At 38.8% G+C, this 23,488-nt stretch overlaps 1 protein-coding gene and 1 long non-coding RNA gene across 2 annotated transcripts in view; one reads left to right on the top strand and one right to left on the bottom strand.

The window, feature by feature from the left end:
- LOC133654331 (uncharacterized) overlaps positions 1–9,759 on the top strand; it is a 35,478-nt gene extending 25,719 nt beyond the window's left edge. Inside the window, exon 4 of the long non-coding RNA XR_009826876.1 lies at positions 9,648–9,759. This is a non-coding gene — a long non-coding RNA (uncharacterized LOC133654331). The remainder of the gene's footprint in view (positions 1–9,647) is intronic.
- The window catches only part of LOC133654329 (LHFPL tetraspan subfamily member 4 protein-like), an 82,718-nt gene that overhangs the window by 4,639 nt on the left and 54,591 nt on the right, over positions 1–23,488 (bottom strand). Inside the window, exons 2-3 of the mRNA XM_062054641.1 lie at positions 11,665–11,901; positions 9,091–9,107 (exon numbers count right to left, since the gene is read on the bottom strand). Of these exons, the coding sequence (XP_061910625.1) occupies positions 9,091–9,107; positions 11,665–11,901 (254 nt within the window). The remainder of the gene's footprint in view (positions 1–9,090; positions 9,108–11,664; positions 11,902–23,488) is intronic.

The following is a 23,488-nucleotide window of genomic DNA, read 5'->3' as shown; positions in this document are numbered from 1 at the left end:
TAAACAACGTGCAGATGTGAGGAGCTCCACAACCTGTGACGTCACGCTACTTCCGTTACAGGCAAGGCTTTTTTTATCAGCGACCAAAAGTTGCGAACTTTATCGTCGATGTTCTCTACTAAATCCTTTCAGCAAAAATATGGCAATATCACGAAATGATCAAGTATGACACATAGAATGGATCTGCTATACCCGTTTAAATAAGAACATTTCATTTCAGTAGGCCTTTAAACATGATTTGTTTGTATTTTACCGTTGAAAATATTGGAAATAGTTCCAGGGTCACATAAAACCTTTATTAACTTTCAATCCTAACAGCGATCAATACTAGGACCTAAATTATTCAATATCTATATAAATGACATTTGTAAAGTTACAAAATATTTAAAGTTAGTATTATTTGCGGACGATACAACGGTGTTTTGTTCAGGAGAGAACACACAATGTCAGGACTTGGTCCTTGGGATTTGTTTTCCCAGAATGCAACGGAAAGTTGGCTCGGGCAAGACGTGAATGTGAGTACATTTTTTATTTTACACTTCATCTGGCCAGGATCTTCAGCTCTCGCTGGATCGGTTCGCAGCTGAGTGTGAAGCGACTGGGATGAGAATCAGCACCTCCAAGTCCGAATCCATGGTTCATGGTACTTTTCAATGAAGATAACTTTAAACTAGTCTTAACTTGAAAGAAATACACTCTATACATTGCTAATGTGCTAAATGACTATTCTAGCTGCAAATGTCTGCTTTTTGGTGCAATATCTACATAGGTGTATAGAGGCCCATTTCCAGCAACTATCACTCCAGTGTTCTAATGGTACAATGTGTTTGCTCATTGGCTCAGAAGGCTAATTGATGATTAGAAAACCCTTGTGCAATCATGTTCACACATCTGAAAACACTTTAGCTCGTTACAGAAGCTACAAAACTGACCTTTCTTTGAGCTTGTTGAGTTTCTGGAGCATCACATTTGTGGGCTCAATTAAACGCTCAAAATGGCCAGAAAAAGAGAACTTTCACCTGAAACTCGACAGTCTATTCTTGTTCTTAGAAATGAAGGCTATTCCACTAAATTGTTTGGGTGACCCCAAACTTTTGAACGGTAGTGTATATATACAGCCCGGCCCCCGGCCAAATTGTTTTAACCCAATGCGGACCCATGTTCTAGACCAAAAATCACTTCATATTCTCTACTGCTCACTAGTGTTACATATCTGAGTTACATATGGGGAAATAAGTACAAAAGTACACTTCATTCATTAACGGTGTTACAAAAAGATCAGTTATAATAATACATCATGTTGGATATAGACAACATACAAATCCTTTATTTATTGAATCAAAAATACTGAAATTCCACCACATAGTGAATGTGCAAACAGCTAAAATGATGCACAAAGCAAACTATAACCTGCTAGCCAAGAATGTACAACAATTCTTCTCAAAAAAAAGAGGAGAAATATAATCTCAGAGAAAAATGTAATTTGAAACATTTGTACGCACGTACAACACTTAAGACCTTCAGTATATCAGTATGTGGAATTCAATGATGGAATGGATTAATAAACAATGTACTAATATGATCCACCTCAAGAAACTCTTCACACTTAAAGTGTTTACAAAGTACAAAGAAGAAGAACCATGATAAACATTCTGCATTTATTTAATTAATCCATTCTTTCACTCTCAAAATAATCTTACATATCTCATCATATGAAATATGACTTACTTCACCAATTATTATTTATTTATTTATTTTTTATTGTGATTACTTTTGGAGTGTATTGTGAATACATTGAGAACAGGAAGTGAACAAACGTTTTAGCAACTGTTATGTACAAGAAAAGGGGTAGGATTAAATAAGCTCTGCTTCTTCCTACTCCTTTTCCAACATGTTGAAAAGACAAACTGGAAATTGTGATGTTCCAAATAAACTCAAACTCAACTCAACTCAACTTAACTCAACTCAATCCAAACCAGTTTCAAGGTGCGGCAGTGGATTATTTTCTATCAACATTAGCATCACAGTCCCTCGTAATCCCGAATGTGGGCCTTTCCTGAGTGGGTTAGTACATTCCCTTTTAGTCAGAGCAAGTCGCTTTTTGGCTGAACATTTGCTGTTCTTTGTCGTCGTATTTCCGGCCAAATATATTAGCTTCCCCGCATGTGTTCCTCTTTGGACGCCTCCGGAGCCTTCTAATGAAAGACCATACCAAAGAACACAACTCACACCTTCTGTCTGCTTCATTTGCCATTAATTGAAACTGCCTCATTATGTTTTGTTTGTCAAATACTAAACCCCATTTCAAACACCTTGGAAGTTCTTTTTGCACCATTTCAATTGGCACTGTGCACCGAGGGGAAGAACGACACATTTGTATATCACAGAACAACCTGCACGCGCTCATGGGGATTTATATTTCTTATGAAAAGTAATACACTGTATTTTGAGAACGTGTTCAGGGGGGAATTTGATGCAATAGAGTTGTTTAATTGTCTTTACTACAGTACAGGCCAAACGTTTGGACACACCTTCTCCTCATTCAATGCGTTTTCTTTATTTGCATGACTATTTACGTTGTAGATTGTCACATCACATCATGAACTTCACAAAAAAAGGTGAAATAACTAAAAACATGTCTTCAGATCTGCTTTTACGCAGTGATTAGTGTTCTGTGTCTTGTAAATGTCCAGTATTATTGTGTATTTTACTATGTACTGCTTTTATATTTCCTGTATTTTATATTATTACTTTGAACTGTTCCGTATTTTAACTCTTTATCCTGTAAAGCGTCTTTGAGTACTCTGAAAAGCGCTATACCAAATAAAAAGTATTATTAGGGACCGATGTCCCTTTGGGACAGAGGACCCTATTGTATTTCTAACGTTTTATTATTATACCGCCGCCTCTTTGAGCTGTAATTTGACCCCCTTTAACATGCTTCAAAACTCACCAAATTGGACACACACATCAGGACTGGCGAAAATTGCGATCTAATCAAAAAAACCAAACCCCAAAACTCAAAATTGCGCTCTAGCGCCCCCTAGGAAGAAAACACAGACAAAACTGCCTCTAACTCCCAGTAGGAATGTCGTAGAGACATGAAACAAAAACCTCTATGTAGGTTTCACTTCGACCTAGATTTCATACACTGACAACCCCCAGCAAAAATCAACAGGAAGTTTGCAATTCCCCCTTCAAAACAAAAGTGGAGTAAAAACAGGAGAGAGATTGAACCCTTCTGATTAAAAGTTGATGCAAGAGTTTTAATTACTGCTCCGGTTTGGATTTTATGAGCCCTCAAAGTCGGTCCCGTCCATCGCTGCTTGCAGCTTTAATTATTATTATTATATTTTAGTCTCTTCAAAATAGCCACCCTTTGCTCTGGTTACTGCTTTGCACACTCTTGGGGCGGTACAGCTCGGTTGGTAGAGTGGCCGTGCCAGCAACTTGAGGGTTCCAGGTTCGATCCCCGCTTCTGCCATCCCTGTCACTGCCGTTGTGTCCTTGGGCAAGACACTTTACCCACCTGCTCCCAGTGCCAGCCACACTGCTTTAAGAAAATGTAACTTAGATATTGGGTTTCACTATGTAAAGCGCTTTGAGTCACTAGAGAAAAGCGCTATATAAAATATAATTCACTAATTCACATTCTCTCGATGAGCTTCAAGCACACCTGTGAAGTGAAAACCGTTTCAGGTGACTACCTCCTGAAGTTCATGGAGAGAATGCCAAGCGTGTGCGAAAAAATAATCGGAGCAAAGGGTGGCTATTTTGAAGAAACTAGAACATAAAAATGTTTTCAGTTATTTCACCTTTTTTTGTTAAGTCTATAACTCCACTAGGGCTGCAACTAACGATTAATTTGATAATCGATTAATCTGTTGATTATTACTTCGATTGATCGATTAATAATCGGATAAAAGAGACAAACTACATTTCTATCCTTTCCAGTATTTTACTGAAAAAAAAACAGCATACTGGCACCATACTTATTTAGATTATTGTTTCTCAGCTGTTTGTACATGTTGCTGTTTATAAATAAAGGTTTATAAAAATAAATAAATGAAAAAATAAAAAAAATAAAAAAAATTGCCTCTGCGCATGCGCATAGCATAGATCCAACGAATTGATGACTAAATGAATCGCCAACTATTTATATAATCGAATTTAATCGATTAGTTGTTGCAGCCCTAAACTCCACATGTGTTCATTCATAGTTGTGATGCCTTCAGTGACAATCTACAATGTAAATAGTCATGAAAATAAAGAAAATGCATCGAATGAGAAGGTGTATCCAAAGGTTTGGCCTGTACTGTTTATACTTACACCTGAGCAAGTGTTCGCTCTCCTGTTGATATATATATATTTTTCATTATTTTAATGATGAAAATTATATTCATGATTAAAGGCCTACTGAAATGATTTTTTTTTTATTTAAACGGGAATAGCAGATCCATTCTATGTGTCATACTTGATCATTTCGCGATATTGCCATATTTTTGCTGAAAGGATTTAGTAGAGAAAATCGACGATAAAGTTGGCAACTTTTGCTCGCTGATAAAAAAAAGCCTTGCCTGTAGCGGAAGTAGCGTGACGTCACAGGAGCTAGTATTCCTCACAATTCCCCGTTGTTTACAATGCAGCGAGAGAGATTCGGACCGAGAAAGTGATGATTACCCCATTAATTTGAGCGAGGATGAAAGATTCGTAGATGAGGAACGTTACAGTGAAGGACTTGAGAGGCAGTGCAGGACGTATCTTTTTTTCGCTCTGACCGTAACTTAGGTACAAGCTGGCTCATTGGATTCCACACTCTCTCCTTTTTCTATTGTGGATCACGGATTTGTATTTTAAACCACCTGGGATACTATATCCTCTTGAAAATGAGAGTCCAGAACGCCAAATGGACATTCAGTGCCTTTTATCTCCACGACAATACATCGGCGAAATGCTTTAGCTACGAGCTAACGTGATAGCATCGTGCTTTAACTGCATATAGAAACAAAATAAATAAACCCCTGACTGGAAGGATAGATAGAAAATCAACAATACTATTAAACCGTGGACATGTAAATACACGGTTAATGCTTTCCAGGCTGGCGAAGGTTAACAATGCTGTGCTAACGACGACATTGAAGCTAACTTAGCAACTTAGCAACGGGACCTCACAGAGCTATGCTAAAAACATTAGCTCTCCACCTACGCCAGCCAGCCCTCATCTACTCATCAACACCCGTGCTCACCTGCGTTCCAGCGATCGGCAGAAGGACGAAGGACTTCACCCGATGCGTTTGGCGGCCCGGAGACGTAGGAAGTCAAGGTGAGGTCGGCAGCTAGCGCGGCTAGCGTGGCTAGCGCGGCTAGCGCTCCAACAAAGTCCTTCTGGTTGTGTTGCTGTAGTCCGCTGCTAATACACCGATCCCACCTACAGCTGTCTTCTTTGCAGCCTTCATTGTTCATTAAACAAATTGCAAAAGATGTCCAGAATACTGTGGAATTATGAAATGAAAACAGAGCTTTTTGTATAGGATTCTACGGGGTACCATAACTTCCGTTACTCTGACTTCGTCACGCGCATACGTCATCATACCGCGACGTTTCAGCCGGATATTTCCCGGGAAATGTAAAATGTCACTTTATAAGTTAACCCGGCCGTATTGGCATGTGTTGCAATGTTAAGATTTCATCATTGATATATAAACTATCAGACTGCGTGGTCGCTAGTAGTGGCTTTCAGTAGGCCTTTAAAAAATAATATTAATAACTGTATTTCTTTTTAAAATAATATATATATATATACATTTTAATTTAAAAACAATGCTTTCACATTATTACGTTTTTAATATATTATAATGGTGAGTATTATTGTCATATTATTGAGGATTGTATGATTTATTGCATGGCTGTGTTAATTTTGTAAATCTACTGTAATTGACAGAGTACCGAAATCCAACATAAAGTTGTTAGGGAAATATTGTCCCTACTTTTTGGCAGAACAAAAAAAAACACCTTAAGAATTGGCCTTCATTCTGCTACAAGGAAGGAAACCCAATGAAGACAGTTGTTATCCATGCACTCACGCACAGATATCATTATTAATAATGTCGTGAAGTTTAGGCCTGTAGAGAAAGCCAGGAAGGAGAATGTGTGTGAGATAAAGCACACAGGGTCTAGTCAGGTTTATTTTCATACAAAAGGCGCACCGGATTATAGGGCGCATTAAAGGAGTCATATTATTATTATTTTGTTCTAAATGTAAAAGACTTCCTAGTGGTCTACATAACATGTAATGCTGGTTCTTCGGTCAAAATGTTGCATAGATGATGTTTTACACATCATCTTCAAGCCGCTTTCTGAGAATCGCTTCAGGATGCGCCGTTTTGTGGGCGGGTCTTATTCACGTGGCTCACCTTCGACGGCGTCTTCTCCCCGTCATCTTTGTTGTAGCGGTGTAGCGTGCAAGGACGGGAGTGGAAGAAGTGTCAAAGGATGGCGCTAACTGTTTTAATGACATTCAGACTTTACCTTAATCAATAACGGAGCAGCGTCTCCTCATCCGTGGCTCACTAGTGCAACAACAACGCCCGAAATGTGTCCCGTGAAAAAAACGTCCGACCGGAACTCTCTAATAACTAAAGTTCCTTGGGTGAATAATTAAACTCACTACACCGGTATGTTTTAGCGCTTTCATGGCGAGTTTACTGACGGATATAAGTAAGAACTTTACACTACTTTATATTAGAAATGGCAACAGTGGAGGATTAGGGCTGCAACTAACGATTAATTTGATAATTGATTAATCTGTCGATTATTACTTCAATTCATCGATTAATAATCGGATAAAAGAGACAAACTAAATTTATATCCTTTCCAGTATTTTATTGAAAAAACCCAGCATACTGGCACCATACTTATTTTGATGATTGTTTCTCAGCTGTTTGTAAATGTTGCAGTTTATAAAGGTTTATACAAAAATAAAACAAATACAATTAAAATAAAAAAAGAAGCCTCTGCACATGCGCATAGCATAGATAGCATAGACATAATAAAAAAAATAAAAACGATTCCGATACTGAAAAAAATGATACCGATCATTTCCGATATTACATTTTAACGCATTTATCGGCATCTCTAGTTATTACTAGGGATGTCCGATAATGTTTTTTTGCCGATATCCGATATTCCGATATTGTCCAACTCTTTAATTACAGTTACCGATATCAACCGATACCGATATCAACCGATACCGATATATACAGTGGTGGAATTAACACATTATTATGCCTAATTTAATTAATTAATTTTTTAAATTAATTAAATTAAATAAGATAAATAAATTAAAAACATTTTCATGAATAAAAAAGAAAGTAAAACAATATAAAAACAGTTACATAGAAACTAGTAATGAATAAAAATGAGTAAAAGTAACTGTTAAAGGTTAGTACTATTAGTGGAGCAGCAGCACGCACAATCATGTGTGCTTACGGACTGTATCCCTTGCAGACTGTATTGATATATATTGATATATAATGTAGGAAGCAGAATATTAATAACAGAAAGAAACAACACTTTTGTGTGAATGAGTGTAAATGGGGGAGGGAGGTTTTTTGGGTTGGTGCACTAATTGTAAGTGTAGCTTGTGTTTTTTTATGTGGATTTAATAAAAAATAAAAAAAATAAAAACGATACCGATAATGAAAAAACCGATACCGATCATTTCCGATATTACACTTTAACGAATTTATCGGCCGATAATATCGGCAGGCCGATATGATCGGACATCTCTAGTTATTACTAGGGATGTTCGATAATGGCTTTTTGCCGATATTCCGATATGGTCCAACTCTTTAATTACCGATACAATATCAACCGATACCGATATCAACCGATACTGATGTATACAGTCGTGGAATTAACACATTATTATGCCTAATTTGGACAACCAGGTATGGTGAAGATAAGGTCCTTTTTTAAAAAATTCATATAATAAAATAAGATAAATAAATTACATTTTCTTAAATAAAAAAGAAAGTACAACAATATAAAAACAGTTACATAGAAACTAGTAATGAATGAAAATGAGTAAAATTAACTGTTAAAGGTTAGTACTATTAGTGGAGCAGCAGCACGCACAATCATGTGTGCTTACGGACTGTATCCCTTGCAGACTGTATTGATATACATTGATTAGGGAAATCCGATAATGGGTTTTTGCCGATATCTGATATTCCGATATTGTCCAACTCTTTAATTACCGATACCGATATCAACCGATACCGATATATACAGTGGTGGAATTAACACATTAGTATGCCTAATTTGGACAACCAGGTGTGGTGAAGATAAGGTCCTTTTTTTAAAAAATTATAAAATTAAATAAGATAAATAAATTCAAAACATTTTCTTGAATAAAAAAGAAAGTAAAACAATATAAAAACAGTTACATAGAAACTAGTAATGAATGAAAATGAGTCAAATTAAGTGTTAAAGGTTAGTACTATTAGTGGAGCAGCAGCACGCACAATCATGTGTGCTTACGGACTGTATCCCTTGCAGACTGTATTGATATATATTGATATATCATGTAGGAAGCAGAATATTAATAACAGAAAGAAACAACCCTTTTGTGTGAATGAGTGTGAATGGGGGAGGGAGGTTTTTTGGCTTGGTGCACTAATTGTAAGTGTATCTTGTGTTTTTTATGTGGATTTAATAAAAAAAACCAAAAAAAAACATACAGATAATAAAAAAAATGATACCGATAATTTCCGATATTACATTTTAAAGCATTTAAAGGACATCTCTATCAGTAAGCACAACCAGAATTCTTCTGTACATTAGTCGCACCGGGTTATAAGGCGCACTGTTGAGTTTTGAGGAAATTAAAGGATTTTAATTGCGCCTCGTCGTCCGGAAAATACAGTTTTTTAACTGTGATGCATAAAAAAACAGCTTTACTCTTTATTTACATTTTTGAGGAAAAAAAACAAAAACCCTGCCATTTATTGTATAGGTTTACACACGGGAGCATGACATTGCACAACAACTGACAAAACAAAAAAAAATTAATAAAAAAATCTTACTTACCCTCGACACAGCAAAATCTGCAAAGACACAAACGACACACACCAGTGTTGGTTAAAAAAATAAAAAATAAAAAAAGTGCATATTTGTGCAAAACATTCTTATGCTTATGTAAGTCTGAGTTGAAGCATCCGAGTGTTTGTTTACGGCTGAGTGAGGACATTCACTGGCTGCATGTGTCAGCTTATGTCCTCTTTCAGTGCTCTTTTTCTTCACAGAGTTCCGTGTTCCTCGTCGCCACTAAGCTACAGGCCAATTTCTATCAATGTAAAAAAACAAAAACAAAAAAAAACCGGAAGTTGGCACAGCTGATGAAGCAATAGATGCATTCAAACAAGAAACCGTCAGTGGGGTTAATCAGATAAAAACACAAGGACACGCCCACGCTGTGGAATATCTCCAGTTACCATGGAAACCATCAGAGATGGGAGAAGTGAGACGTCTTATGTCACTATTCTCTTTATGTGGCTGTCTCGGCTTGACTCCACCTAGCTCACGATCTGCTGCTGTATGGTCGCTCCACTACTGTACCTCTTATGTCTTGTTTGTCTGCTCCACAGCTGATCAGCTCCGTCCTGTTCCTCTTTCGTTCCTTCCCTGCACCCGGTGTGCTTCCCGCAAGGCTTAATCAGAGAGATTCAAGCATCCTGACGCAACGTCGTGCAAAAAGAGGCAAGGAGGGAGGGAGCCTCTCTCCGGCTTTTCAGTGCAGCGCCCAAACTCAAACGGCAAACACCGGAGTGTGGTCGTTGTTTCCATTGTGCCTGTTCAAGGCAGCGACGGCAAATTGTGTGCTTTTACAAACGTGCTAAAAAAATGTATTTGGATGTGCAGTGAAAACAAAATTATTGATTTTGTGTACAAACCCCGTTTCCATATGAGTTGGGAAATGGTGTTAGATGTAAATATAAACGGAATACAATGATTTGCAAATCCTTTTCAAGCCATATTCAGTTGAATATGCTACAAAGACAACATATTTCATGTTCAAACTCATAAACTTTTTTTTTTTGTTCCGCAAATAATAATTAACTTAGAATTTCATGGCTGCAACACGTGCCAAAGTAGTTGGGAAAGGGCATGTTCACCACTGTGTTACATGGCCTTTCCTTTTAACAACACTCAGTAAAGGTTTGGGAAGTGAGGAGACACATTTTTGAAGTGGAATTCTTTCCCATTCTTGCTTGATGTACAGCTTAAGTTGTTCAACAGTCCGGGGGTCTCCCTTCTGCTATTTTAGGTGCCACACATTTTCAATGTCTGGACTACAGGCAGGCCAGTCTAGTACCCGCACTCTTTTACTATGAAGCCACGCTGTTGTAACACGTGGCTTGGCATTGTCTTGCTGAAATAAGCAGGGGCGTCCATGGTAACGTTGCTTGGATGGCAACATATGTTGCTCCAAAAGCTGTATGTACCTTTCAGCATTAATGGTGCCTTCACAGATGTGTAAGTTACCCATGTCTTGGGCACTAATACACCCCCATACCATCACACATGCTGGCTTTTACACTTTGCGCCTAGAACAATCCGGATGGTTCTTTTCCTCTTTGGTCCGGAGGACACGACGTCCTCAGTTTCCAAAAACAATTTGAAATGTGGACTCGTCAGACCACAGAACACTTTTCCACTTTGTATCAGTCCATCTTAGATGAACTCAGGCCCAGCGAAGCAGACGGCGTTTCTGGGTGTTGTTGATAAACGGTTTTCACCTTGTATAGGAGAGTTTTAACTTGCACTTACAGATGTAGCGACCAACTGTAGTTACTGACAGTGGGTTTCTGAAGTGTTCCTGAGCCCATGTGGTGATATCCTTTACACACCGATGTGGCTTGTTGATGCAGTACAGCCTGAGGGATGGAAGGTCACGGGCTTAGCTGCTTACGTGCAGTGATTTCTCCACATTCTCTGAACCCTTTGATGATATTACGGAGCGTAGATGGTGAAATCCCTAAATTCCTTGCAATAGCTGCTTGAGAAAGGTTGTTTTTAAACTGTTCAACAATTTGCTCAGGCATTTGTTTTTACAAAGTGGTGACCCTCGCCCCATCCTTGTTTGTGAATGACTGAGCATTTCATGGAATCTACTTTTATACCCAATCATGGCACCCACCTGTTCCCAATTAGCCTGCTCACCTGTGGGATGTTCCAAATAAGTGTTTGATGAGCATTCCTCAACTTTATCAGTATTTATTGCCACCTTTCCCAACTTCTTTGTCACGTGTTGCTGCCATCAAATTATAAAGTTAATGATTATTTGCACACAAAAAAATGTTTATGAGTTTGAACATGAAATATGTTGTCTTTGTAGCATATTCAACTGAATATGGCTTGAAAAGGATTTGCTAATCATTGTATTCCGTTTATATTTACATCTAACACCATTTCCCAACTCATATGGAAACGGGGTTTGTAAATCATGACCAGAAATCCCTTTCTGAATTTGACCTTGATTTACTTCCAGATTCTTCCTCACATGCGCCAACCTTCCACAGTTTCATGGATGTCGGTCGTACCAAACATCTTTTACCTCCGCACTTTTGTACTTGGAAGAGGAGATGACAATGTCACATTCACCTTTGTTGTCCGTCTGCAGGTCGTCCAGGTAGAAGTCGTTCTGCCGGTTGCCCAGGACGAAGGCCATTAAGGACAGGACCAGAGCGTTGAGGATGCCCATGATGGCCAACATGTAGGCCCAGCGTACGGAGCAGTCGCCCAGGGAGTATTTCCCCGTGTGCTCCCCGCACATGTCCCGGATCACCTCTGCATCCCACCCGTCAGGGAAGATCATGCAGCCCAGGACCAGGCATACACCTGCAGAACACAGGTGGGGACAGATGATTTTAAACACGAAAATAAGTCAAACTATTTCACTTGAAATTGCAGGATTTTTACAGATTCAGTGTTATTTGGACTGGTGGGGCCACATTTAGAGAAAAAAATGTGTATCTATTTTTAGGAACGCTAATACAAAACCTCACAATAATGTCTGATTGAATGCTAAACACGTTATGACAGACCGCCTTAAAAATCGGAATGGAATTTAAAGTTTTTTTTACTGAATGAGACGCCCAGAATGTACATGAAAATAAAGAATGTGGGATTTACAATATTAACTATGAAGGATAAAACACTGAATATTGACAACTAGGGATGTCCGATAATGGCTTTTTGCCGATATCCGATATTCCGATATTGTCCAACTCTTTAATTACCGATACCGATATCAACCGATATATGCGGTCGTGGAATTAACACATTATTATGCCTAATTTGGACAACCAGGTATGGTGAAGATAAGGTCCTTTTTAAAAAAAATAGTAAAATAAGATAAATAAATTAAAAACATTTTCTTGAATAAAAAAGAAAATACAACAATATAAAAACAGTTACATAGAAACTAGTAATGAATGAAAATTTGTAAAATGAAGTGTTAAAGGTTAGTACTATTAGTGGAGCAGCAGCACGCACAATCATGTGTGCTTACGGACTGTATCCCTTGCAGACTGTATTGATATATATTGATATATAATGTAGGAAGCAGAATATTAATAACAAAAGGAAACAACCCTTTTGTGTGAATGAGTGTAAATGGGGGAGGGAGGTTTTTTGGGATGGTGCACTAATTGTAAGTGTATCTTGTGTTTTTTATGTGGATTTAATTTAAAAAAAAATAAAATAAATAAAAAATAAAAAAACTGATACCGATAATAAAAAAACAGATACCGATAATTTCCGATATTACATTTTAACGCATATATCGGCCGATATTATCGGACATCTCTATTGACAACATATGAACGTCACACCCCCTCTCCATCCACATATTGTACAATCAAGCGAAACGCAACGAAAATGCAACAAACAGCCAAATATGAAGGCAAAGGGTAAAAAAACAAACCCTACGATCTGATATATGTGATATATCACTAAGTTATAGAACTTTGTTGTAAAAATCTCCTTCCACGTCTGTCCCTGACACCCACATTTCAGGCTCGCTCTGGAAACACTCCCCCACCCACACTGCTTGGTGCCTCGTCTGAGCTGCTGTGATTTACATTACCATAGTAACTCATTACATTACCATAGTAACTCATTACATGACCATAGTAATTCATTAGATGACCATAGTAACTAGTATATCATGCAAATGTGCAGATTCCAAGCATTGAAATACTTAGTATAGTTGAAGACTTCCGGTCATTAGAAAACATCAGTGCACATCATAATGGCAGCTACACTTTACATCTTAAAGATCCCCAAAAAATCTTTTGGGAATGTCCGGTGGGCCAGATTGAAAAGCTTAACGGGCCTTCATTTTCCCAGGTCTGGCCTATGGTCATGGTTTATGTTTTGGAAATGCTTAACACGATACTTTCAGGAACTATTGAAAGTGAGGCAGTGTTATACCGTATTTTTCGGATTATAAATTGCAGTTTTTTTCATAGTTTGGGTGCGATTTATACTCCGGAGCGACTTATGTGTGAAATTATTAACACATTACCGTAAAATATCAAATAATATTATTTATCTCATCATCCGCGTAAGAGACGAGGCGAATGTCAGCAATCGTCACTCACACGTCAACCAATAAGAATTCGGCGGGGGCGGGTCATGGCAGAAGTGCATTGTGGGTCATGGGATGCTAACTGCTATATGCTACATGCTACTGTCATAGCTACTAAAATGGATCACATCAACATTGGCGGTAACCAACGTTCCCTCTACGGTGCGCGCCTGCGCAATTGCGCACTGCTCAAGCGTCCTCTGCGCACAGCAAATATATGCCGCGCACCGAATCAAACCCATCTGAATTCTAAACAAAATAAACACATTTATTCTGTGTAATTTTGCAATGCAACTCTGAGTGACAGGGACAGCGGCCCTAATGGTGTTCGTCAACACCCTAACGGTGTTCGTCAACACCGTTCAATTGAACCCCGTTCAATTATTGTCACGTCTATGGAGATGCTTCGAGGCCAGGAATTATATTGATCACTTTATGGAGCAAAACTGTTTATATTGGGCCATAACCACACCAAAAACATGAGTACAAAACTTCTATCTCGAAAAACTAGTCATTTTCTGCCGTACAAACCAGGCCAAAACCAACTTGTCATCTGTCACCAACACGCATACCACTAAGCCACTGGTGCGTTTGTGGCCACACAAGAAGTTGGACAACTCAAACACCACACAAAGTTACACTATGACTCCTCATATGTGTGCTTATTCTACTGTCATTTATTATTAACGTTAATTTATTGATATTAATCATGGAATGCTGTTACTAGAGAAAGTTACAGGAATGCACACTTCATCCTATGCTTACATTTCATTGTGCAACATGAGGATGTTTAAGGGGAACTAAATGTGATCTCTGAAAGGGGTAGAAATAATTTCCAAAGCAGGACCCCCACCCAGACATATTGTACAATACTAATCCATAGCTTATGAAAAACAAGATTTCTTTTAATTTCATTACAAGTGGGCCAAATCACTAATATTACTAAATAATCTCATGAAAATGCCTCCTGTCATTTGAGTGTTATTGTAAAAGATTGGTTTGAGACAGGTGTGCTGCTGGTATTGCCACGTGTGATGTTGCTCACATGTGCTCCACTCAATGCTCAGGGAGTTTTTGTGTTTGCTCAGACACATGAACAATTAGAGGGAACATTGGCGGTAACTTATAAAAACTGAGAAGGACTGAACAAAAATGGCACCGAAAAGGAAATCATATACTGCAGATTACAAGCTGGATGTAGTGAAATATGCAGCAGAGAACGGAAACCGAGCAGCAGAAAGAAAGGACATACCGGAGGCGACACCGGGGAGGACATTTTCATGGGATTTAGCGATTAGGAGTGACAGATTGTTTGGTAAACGTATAGCATGTTCTATATGTTATAGTTATTTGAATGACTCTTACCATAATATGTTACATTAACATACCAGGCACCTTCTCAGTTGGATATTTATGCGTCATATAACTAGGGATGATACTCAAAACCGGTTTCCCCGGTTGTTCGATAAGAAAAGAACCGAGTCCTCGGACTCGAATCCCTTTTTGAGAACCGGTACCCGTTATCGAGACCACTATAGTAAAGAAAAAGAGTTGGTTCTTTATTCGAATCGCTGGGAACGAATCCCGTCCCGACAAGAAATGCCCCGTGGGACATCACAAGAAAGGACGTCACGTAGCTCAGTCATTTGGCGCAGATAGCGAAAGCAGGAAAAACAATGGACTGGAAAAAGCGCTCCAAGGTGTAATAAAGTTCAAAACAAAAAGGTATAATCCAATGAATAACTTTACTGAGAGATTTGAGCAGGGTACAAACACATGACCAACCAAGCGTAAACATAGCAACCAGGCTAGCACCGCACCTCCTTTACGGCAGCTGTCGCAACCTTCTTAAAGCAACCGCAGCACATACATATATATACAACACTGCAGCACATACATATATATACAACACTGCAGCACATACATATATATACAACACATCTCCCTTTTTCAACTTTTGTTTTTCTTTCCTTGTAAACGTTACAAAATCACACTGTATATGTGTTGTCTGTCTAATTATAAATAATGCAGACCAGGCGTGTTGGCTGAGTTCTTGACGTTTACTTTCAAAGCGTGCTCATAACCTCATTCTTAGCTGCCGGCGTGACGACATGCAACAACACTTTTCGGGGCTACCGCGCACGCTCGTCACTCCCGTTGCATGCTGGGTAGTGTAGTTGTTATATTCCCTAGCTCAGGGGTCGGCAACCCAAAATGTTGAAAGAGCCATATTGAACCACAAATACAAAAACAAATGTGTCTGGAGCCGCAAAAAATTAAAAGCCATATTACATACAGATAGTGTGTCATGATATATAAATTGAATTAAGATTACTTAAAGGAAACTAAATAACCTCAAATATACCTACAGATGAGGCATAATGATGCAATATGTACATATACTGTAGCTAGCCTAAATAGCATGTTAGCATCGATTAGCTTGCAGTCATGCAGTGACCAAATATGTCTGATTAACACTCCACACAAGTCAATAACATCAACAAAACTCACCTTTGTGCATTCACGCACAACGTTAAAAGTCTGGTGGACAAAATGAGACGGAAAAAGAAGTGGCATAAAACACGTCCTAGAAAGTCGGAGAAAGTTGTACATGTAAACAAACTAGGTGAGTTCAAGGACCGCCAAAATTAGTAGGACAAAACGGCGCTCGCCAAATACTGGAATCAGTGAAGCATGTTTAGTATAAAGAGTGTACTTTATAACAATTAGGGAGGTTTGTGTCATGTTTGTCCTCATACAGAAACCATATTAAAACAAAAAAAAACATTTTTTTCCCCTCATCTTTTTTCATTTTTCATACATTTTTGAAAAAGCTCCAGAGAGCCACTAGGGCGGCGCTGAAGATGCGGCTCTAGAGCCGCGGGTTGCCGACCCCTGCCCTAGCTCATAACATCACATATTTCCCAAATAATGGAAATAATGTTAACTCAATAAAGTGTATTTCTTTTTTTAGCTTTAGCTTTTCATTTTTTAGCATTGTAACCACATTTGCAAACAACTTTTCTCTTCATAGAATTTTCTTTCAATGAAGAAATAAAGTGCAAAAATGTCAAAGCATCATAACAAACAGTTATGTTCCAATAGCAGCAGAAGTGCACTTTTTGGAGAGCTGTATTATTTCCAGTTTTGTGGCCAAGGGACTAATTTTATTTAACACTATATTATTATTTATACACCTATAGTGATCACAGAGACAGGTTGTTTTTGTGTTACTGTATATATTTGTTTTTCTGAAAAATCCCACTTAATATACTTTGGGTAACAACAGTCAATATTCATTTATTGTATTTTATTTTTTTAGGGGGGTAACACTCAATATTTATTTATTTATTAGATTTTATTTTTTTCTTATATAATACAAGTGAGCTTTTGTTAAACCAAATATTGTGTGTTTTTTTCCATATACAACAACCTATCTGGACTCCATAAGAGAATCGATAAGGAATCGGTTCGATAAGAGGATTCGATAATAGGCTCGAACTCGATAATTTCTTATCAAACATCATCCCTACATATAACGTACACTTATTCAGCCTGTTGTTCACTATTCTTTATTTATTTTAAATTGCCTTTCAAATGTCTATTCTTGGTGTTGGCTTTTATCAAATACATTTCCCCCAAAAACGCGACTTATACTCCAGTGCGACTTATATATGTTTTTTTTCTTCTTTATGATGCATTTTCGGCTGGTGCGACTTATACTCCGGAGCGACTTATACTCCGAAAAATACGGTGCACATTATTCACCTGGAGACAAGTGAGTATGTAGAGTCCTTTTAAACATAGCACGTACACAAAGAACAAGGCTTTGTACTCACAACAACAAACAGAGGGTGACTGCATGCACCCAACGCACACGCAAATAGAAACACAAATGGAGTCCAACACAAAATCCATAGATGCAATTTAAAGAGCAGTGGAGATATGAGGAATCCAGGCTTTGCACCTATGCTCATTCAAAGTGCGCATCACGGGGGAAGGAGGTGTGGGGGAGGCTGATTGGACCGCGTCCCCCGCCTTTGCAGCTGAAATAGAATTCGGCCTGCGCCTGCCTTGGGCTCTGTAAGTAAAGCAGTGGGCTCCAGTGGGAGACGGTGAACATACATGGCAGCCGTCACACTCCATCTTCATTGCAGCCACCGCGTGTCTTTTTATTTTATTATTATTATTCCCCCCACCAAAGACCACTCATAAAAATGGAGGGTCAGATTCGGTGCAGCTAGTGATTATTACACGCCAATCACTGTCCTAAAGACTCACCGTCTCAACTCAACAGATTCGCTGGACTATTTTAAAGAAAGACTATGTGGTATATTTGTGGAGTGGCGACAACAGCGGCCCCTAGTGGGAATTACAAGATGACATTTGTCAGGGATAGCGATGAGGATGAAGTGCTGGCTGTCCAGAGTCAGGACCCGGGGTGGACCGCTCGTCTGTGCATCAGTTGGGGACGTCTCTGTGCTGCTGACCTGTCTCCACTCCTGCTGGCACCACTATGGACTGGACTCTCACTATTATGTTGGATCCACTATGGACTGGACTCTCACTATTATGTTAGATCCACTATGGACTGGACTCTCACTATTATGTTAGATCCACTATGGACTGGACTCTCACTATTATGTTAGATCCACTATGGACTGGACTCTCACTATTATGTTAGATCCACTATGGACTGGACTCTCACTATTATGTTAGATCCACTATGGACTGGACTCTCACTATTATGTTAGATCCACTATGGACTGGACTCTCACACTATTATGTTAGATCCACTATGGACTGGACTCTCACTATTATGTTAGATCCACTATGGACTGGACTCTCACTATTATGTTAGATCCACTATGGACTGGACTCTCACTATTATGTTAGATCCACTATGGACTGGACTCTCACTATTATATTAGATCCACTATGGACTGGACTCTCACTATTATGTTAGATCCACTATGGACTGGACTCTCACACTATTATGTTAGATCCACTATGGACTGGACTCTCACTATTATGTTGGATCCTCTATGGACTGGACTCTCACTATTATGTTAGATCCACTATGGACTGGACTCTCACTATTATGTTAGATCCACTATGGACTGGACTCTCACTATTATGTTAGATCCACTATGGACTGGACTCTCACTATTATGTTAGATCCACTATGGACTGGACTCTCACACTATTATGTTAGATCCACTATGGACTGGACTCTCACACTATTATGTTAGATCCACTATGGACTGGACTCTCACACTATTATGTTAGATCCACTATGGACTGGACTCTCACACTATTATGTTAGATCCACTATGGACTGGACTCTCACACTATTATGTTAGATCCACTATGGACTGGACTCTCACTATTATGTTGGATCGATTGTCTTTCTGAAAGTTATAAGAAGCAAAGTAAAAAAAATAATGAATTTATTTAAACAAGTGAAGACCAAGTCTTTAAAATATCTTCTTGGATTTTCAAATTCTATTTGAGTTTTGTCTCTCTTAGAATTAAAAATGTCGGGCAAAGTGAGACCAGCTTGCTAGTAAATAAATAAAATAAAAAAAATAGATGCAGCTCACTGGTAAGTGCTGCTATTTGAGCTATTTTTAGAACAGGCCAATAAGCTACTCATCTGGTCCTTACGGGCTACCTGGTGCCCGCGGGCGCCACGTTGGTGACCCCTGGTCTAGAGTATAGAGATGCTATAGAGATGCTACATTGATTTATAATCGCCTCTCATCCACCAAGTACCCTATGGACCAGTCGGGCATCTGTCACACTAGCATTGGATGCTAACATGAGTGTTTAAAGGCCTACTGAAAGCCACTACTAGCGACCACGCAGTCTGATAGTTTATATATCAATGATGAAATCTTAACATTGCAACACATGCCAATACGGACGGGTTAACTTATAAAGTGACATTTTAAATTTCCCGGGAAATATCCGGCTGAAAACGTCTCGGTATGATGACGTATGCGCGGGACATCACGGATTGAGCGGAAGTATTGGGACACATTGTATCCAATACAAACAGCGTCCGTTTCCATCGCAAAATTCCACAGTATTCTGGACATCTGTGTTGGTGAATCTTTTGCAATTTGTTTAATGAACAATGAAGACTGCAAAGAAGAAAGCTGTAGGTGGGATCGGTGTATTAGCGGCTGGCTGCAGCAACACAACCAGGAGGACTTTGAGTTGGATAGCAGACGCGCTATCCGATGCTAGCCGCCGACCACATCGATGATCGGGTGAAGTCCTTCGTCGCGCCGTCGATCGCTGGAACGCAGGTGAGCACGGGTGTTGATGAGCAGATGAGGGCTGGCGTAGGTGGAGAGCTAATGTTTTTATCATAACTCTGACGAGGTCCCGTAGCTAAGTTATCTTCAATGGCGTCGTTAGCAACAGCATTGCTAGGCTTCGACAGGCGGCACAGCATTAACCGTGTAGTTACATGTCCATGGTTTAATAGTATTGTTGATCTGCTGTCTATCCTTCCAGTCAGGGGCTCATTTCTTTTGTTTCTATCTGCATTTAAGCACGATGCTATCACGTTAGCTCCGTAACTAAAGTGCTTCGCCGATGTATTGTCGTGGAGATAAAAGTCACTGTGAATGTCCATTTGGCGTTCTGGACTCTCATTTTCAAGAGGATATAGTATCCCAGGTGGTTTCAAATACAAATCCGTGATCCACAATAGAAAAAGGAGAAAGTGTGGAATCCAATGAGCCAGCTTGTACCTAAGTCACGGTCAGAGCGAAAAAAATACGTCCTGCACTGCACTCTAGTCCTTCACTCTCACGTTCCTCATCCACAAATCTTTCATCCTCGCTCAAATTAATGGGGTAATCGTCGCTTTCTCGGTCCGAATCGCTCTCGCTGCTGGTGTAAACAATGGGGAAATGTGAGGAGCCTTTCAACCTGTGACGTCACGCTACTTCCGCTACAGGCAAGGCTTTTTTTTATCAGAGACCAAAAGTTGCAAACTTTATCGTCGATGTTCTCTACTAAATCCTTTCAGCAAAAATATGGCAATATTGCGAAATGATCAAGTATGACACATAGAATGGATCTGCTATCCCCGTTGAAATAAAAACATTTCATTTCAGTAGGCCTTGAAGCAAATGTAAGCATTATTCATGCCATGTGTCCAGTATACCACGGTCCTTTTGTTACAACCAAAAAGAGTGAATATATTATTTTGAGAAAAGCAGAGGAAAGAAGTTTTCTTTGTGTAGGTGACATCTAGAAAGAGGTTCCGCAGCCTCCGAAGCAGAACTTCCAGGTTCTGTAACAGCTTCTTCCCTAAGGCCGTAAGACTCTTGAACGCATCATAATTAAATGATCCCCTCAATTCCCCCCAAAATGGATTAACTCGCTGGAATAAAAAAGACGATATAACATACATCCATAAACGTGGACGCATGTGAGAAAGTGCAATATATTTATCTGTACAGTAATCTATTTATTTATTTATATATATTTATTTATTTTATATATATATATTTATACATTATTTATATATATTTATTTATTTATATATGCCCCTTATTGCTTTTTTTTATCCTGCACTACCATGAGCTTATGTAACAAAATTTCGTTCTTATCTGTACTGTAAAGTTCAAATTTGAATGACAATAAAAAAGAAGTCTAAGTCTAAGTGTCATTAATACTTGAGATTCTTCTTGCGTGCGTGTTTCCCTACCTCGACTTGTTGTTATTGGGAGCGCATGCTGGCTTTTGTTTTGCTCTCTTTGAGGGAAACGCTCGTGCAGGTCATGCAATTTGCTCACAACAAATTCCATTTTCCGGTCCCCCCCACACCACCGCCCGCTAATAATGCATTCCGCCAGTCCTGTTTGCCTTCGCTTCAACACTCGTGGTCGCCAGCGCTCGCAAATGAAAACGAGCTGCAGGGCGTTTATTTGACGGTGTAGCTTTGCGTGTTGCAGTTAGGATTACACGGAATACAACAGAGTCTCACAACTAGGGTTGCAAAATCCTGGGAATATTCAAAGTTGGAAACTTTCAATGGGAATTAGCGGGAAGTAAACATTGAATGCAACATGCTAGCTCTTGCAGCATGACTACTAGCTAAAACAACCTGATTTAATGCAAATTCTGTAGAATTTCAACCCTGCACTGTGCATTCCTCCATCACATGTGCAGTGCATTCCTCCATCACATGCACAGATAATTCCCAGCATGCAACACACCACAGCAGGGCTATTGAGGCCACACTAGTATTTGAGCCCAAGGACTTCATCCAGCCAGGTACATTTGGGATGATATTACTGGGGTAAATATATTTGATCTGATGAGTGGAGACATTTCACCCCAACCAATGTAGGCAGGAAGACTGTGTACATTTGCAAATACTGTGCAAAGAGCTACGTCAAAAATGCAGTAGCATATAGACAAGCGCCCATCAATATATCATTATTGTAAATCCCCATTAATTCCCATATATTCCCATTAATTCCCATATATTCCCATTAATTCCCATATATTCCCATTAATTCCCATATATTCCCATTAATTCCCATTAATTCCCATTAATTCCCATATATTCCCATTAATTCCCATATATTCCCATTAAATCCCATTAATTCCCATTAATTCCCATATATTCCCATTAATTCCAATATATTCCCATATATTCCCATTAATTCCCATTAATTCCCATATATTCCCATTAATTCCCATATATTCCCATTAATTCCCATTAATTCCCATATATTCCCATTAATTCCCATATATTCCCATTAATTCCCATTAATTCCCATTAATTCTCATATATTCCCATTAATTCCCACGGACGGTGTCCAACTTTGAATAATCAAAAAATGTTCAATATATCCAAACTTCCCGAGCTTAACTTCCCCAGGTAAATTTCCGGGAAATTTACCGGAAACTTTCCACCCCTTTGCAAACCTACTCACAACCGAGTACGTTTTAGGATGATTGGAAGAGATGATCTCTATTTCCATTAACAATAATGGAATCATGGAAATAGAAAATCACCCGTTCCAACGAGTGACGCCACAAAATGTGTTTTGTATGTATGGTCACGCTCAATAATTGTATAAAAAAAAAGTTAAACGTCGCACAAGTTCAAAATTAAAAGCACTAAAAATACTATTTGCTGCTACTTTACTGCTTTGAATGCACCTCAGGTAATTCCGCCACAAAAAGGTGTAGAAAAAGAAAAATCTTACAAATAAATGAACCAAAAAAATGCTGGAAAAAAAAGAAAAAGCAAAACACCCAAGCTAATGAAGCTACACAAAGCCTAAGACATTTAGGTTCAAAAAGTAAAACGATAAAAACACTGAAATTAATAAAGAAACAAAACAAGAAAAATCAACATTCCGAAGAAATAGCAAAACATGCTGTTTAACAACGTTGTGAACAGCTAAAGTTGATCAAGAATGGAGAGAAATGTTACACAACCTAAGAAAAATGTAATTGCAACCAAGGAAAAATGTGCATTAAAAAATTTAAAGAATTGGTTTCAAATACTTTTTTTTTTTTACAAATACTTTTCTGTTTTTTGGGGGGTTTGACTCAACTTCAATCTTGTGAGCAGGGTGTCCCCTGAACCATATGTTAAAAGCCTTTTTATTTGTCAGACACGGATTATGGCGTTAGGTTTGACACTGCTGACTACTTCCACCCTCGGGGAGGGGAAATACCAAAGATGGGGTTGGGCGGGACTGACCAATAAAACGGTTTCTAACATTTTGTTTAGCTGAGCTTCCCCAACATCCAAGATGGAAGTTTTGCAACCAAAATAAAGATGTGTAACCA

This window comes from Entelurus aequoreus, linkage group LG07, assembly GCF_033978785.1.
Source record: "Entelurus aequoreus isolate RoL-2023_Sb linkage group LG07, RoL_Eaeq_v1.1, whole genome shotgun sequence".
Taxonomy (NCBI): domain Eukaryota; kingdom Metazoa; phylum Chordata; class Actinopteri; order Syngnathiformes; family Syngnathidae; genus Entelurus; species Entelurus aequoreus.
Note: the sequence above shows the minus strand (reverse complement) of the source record. Positions and strands in the feature narration are given on the sequence as shown.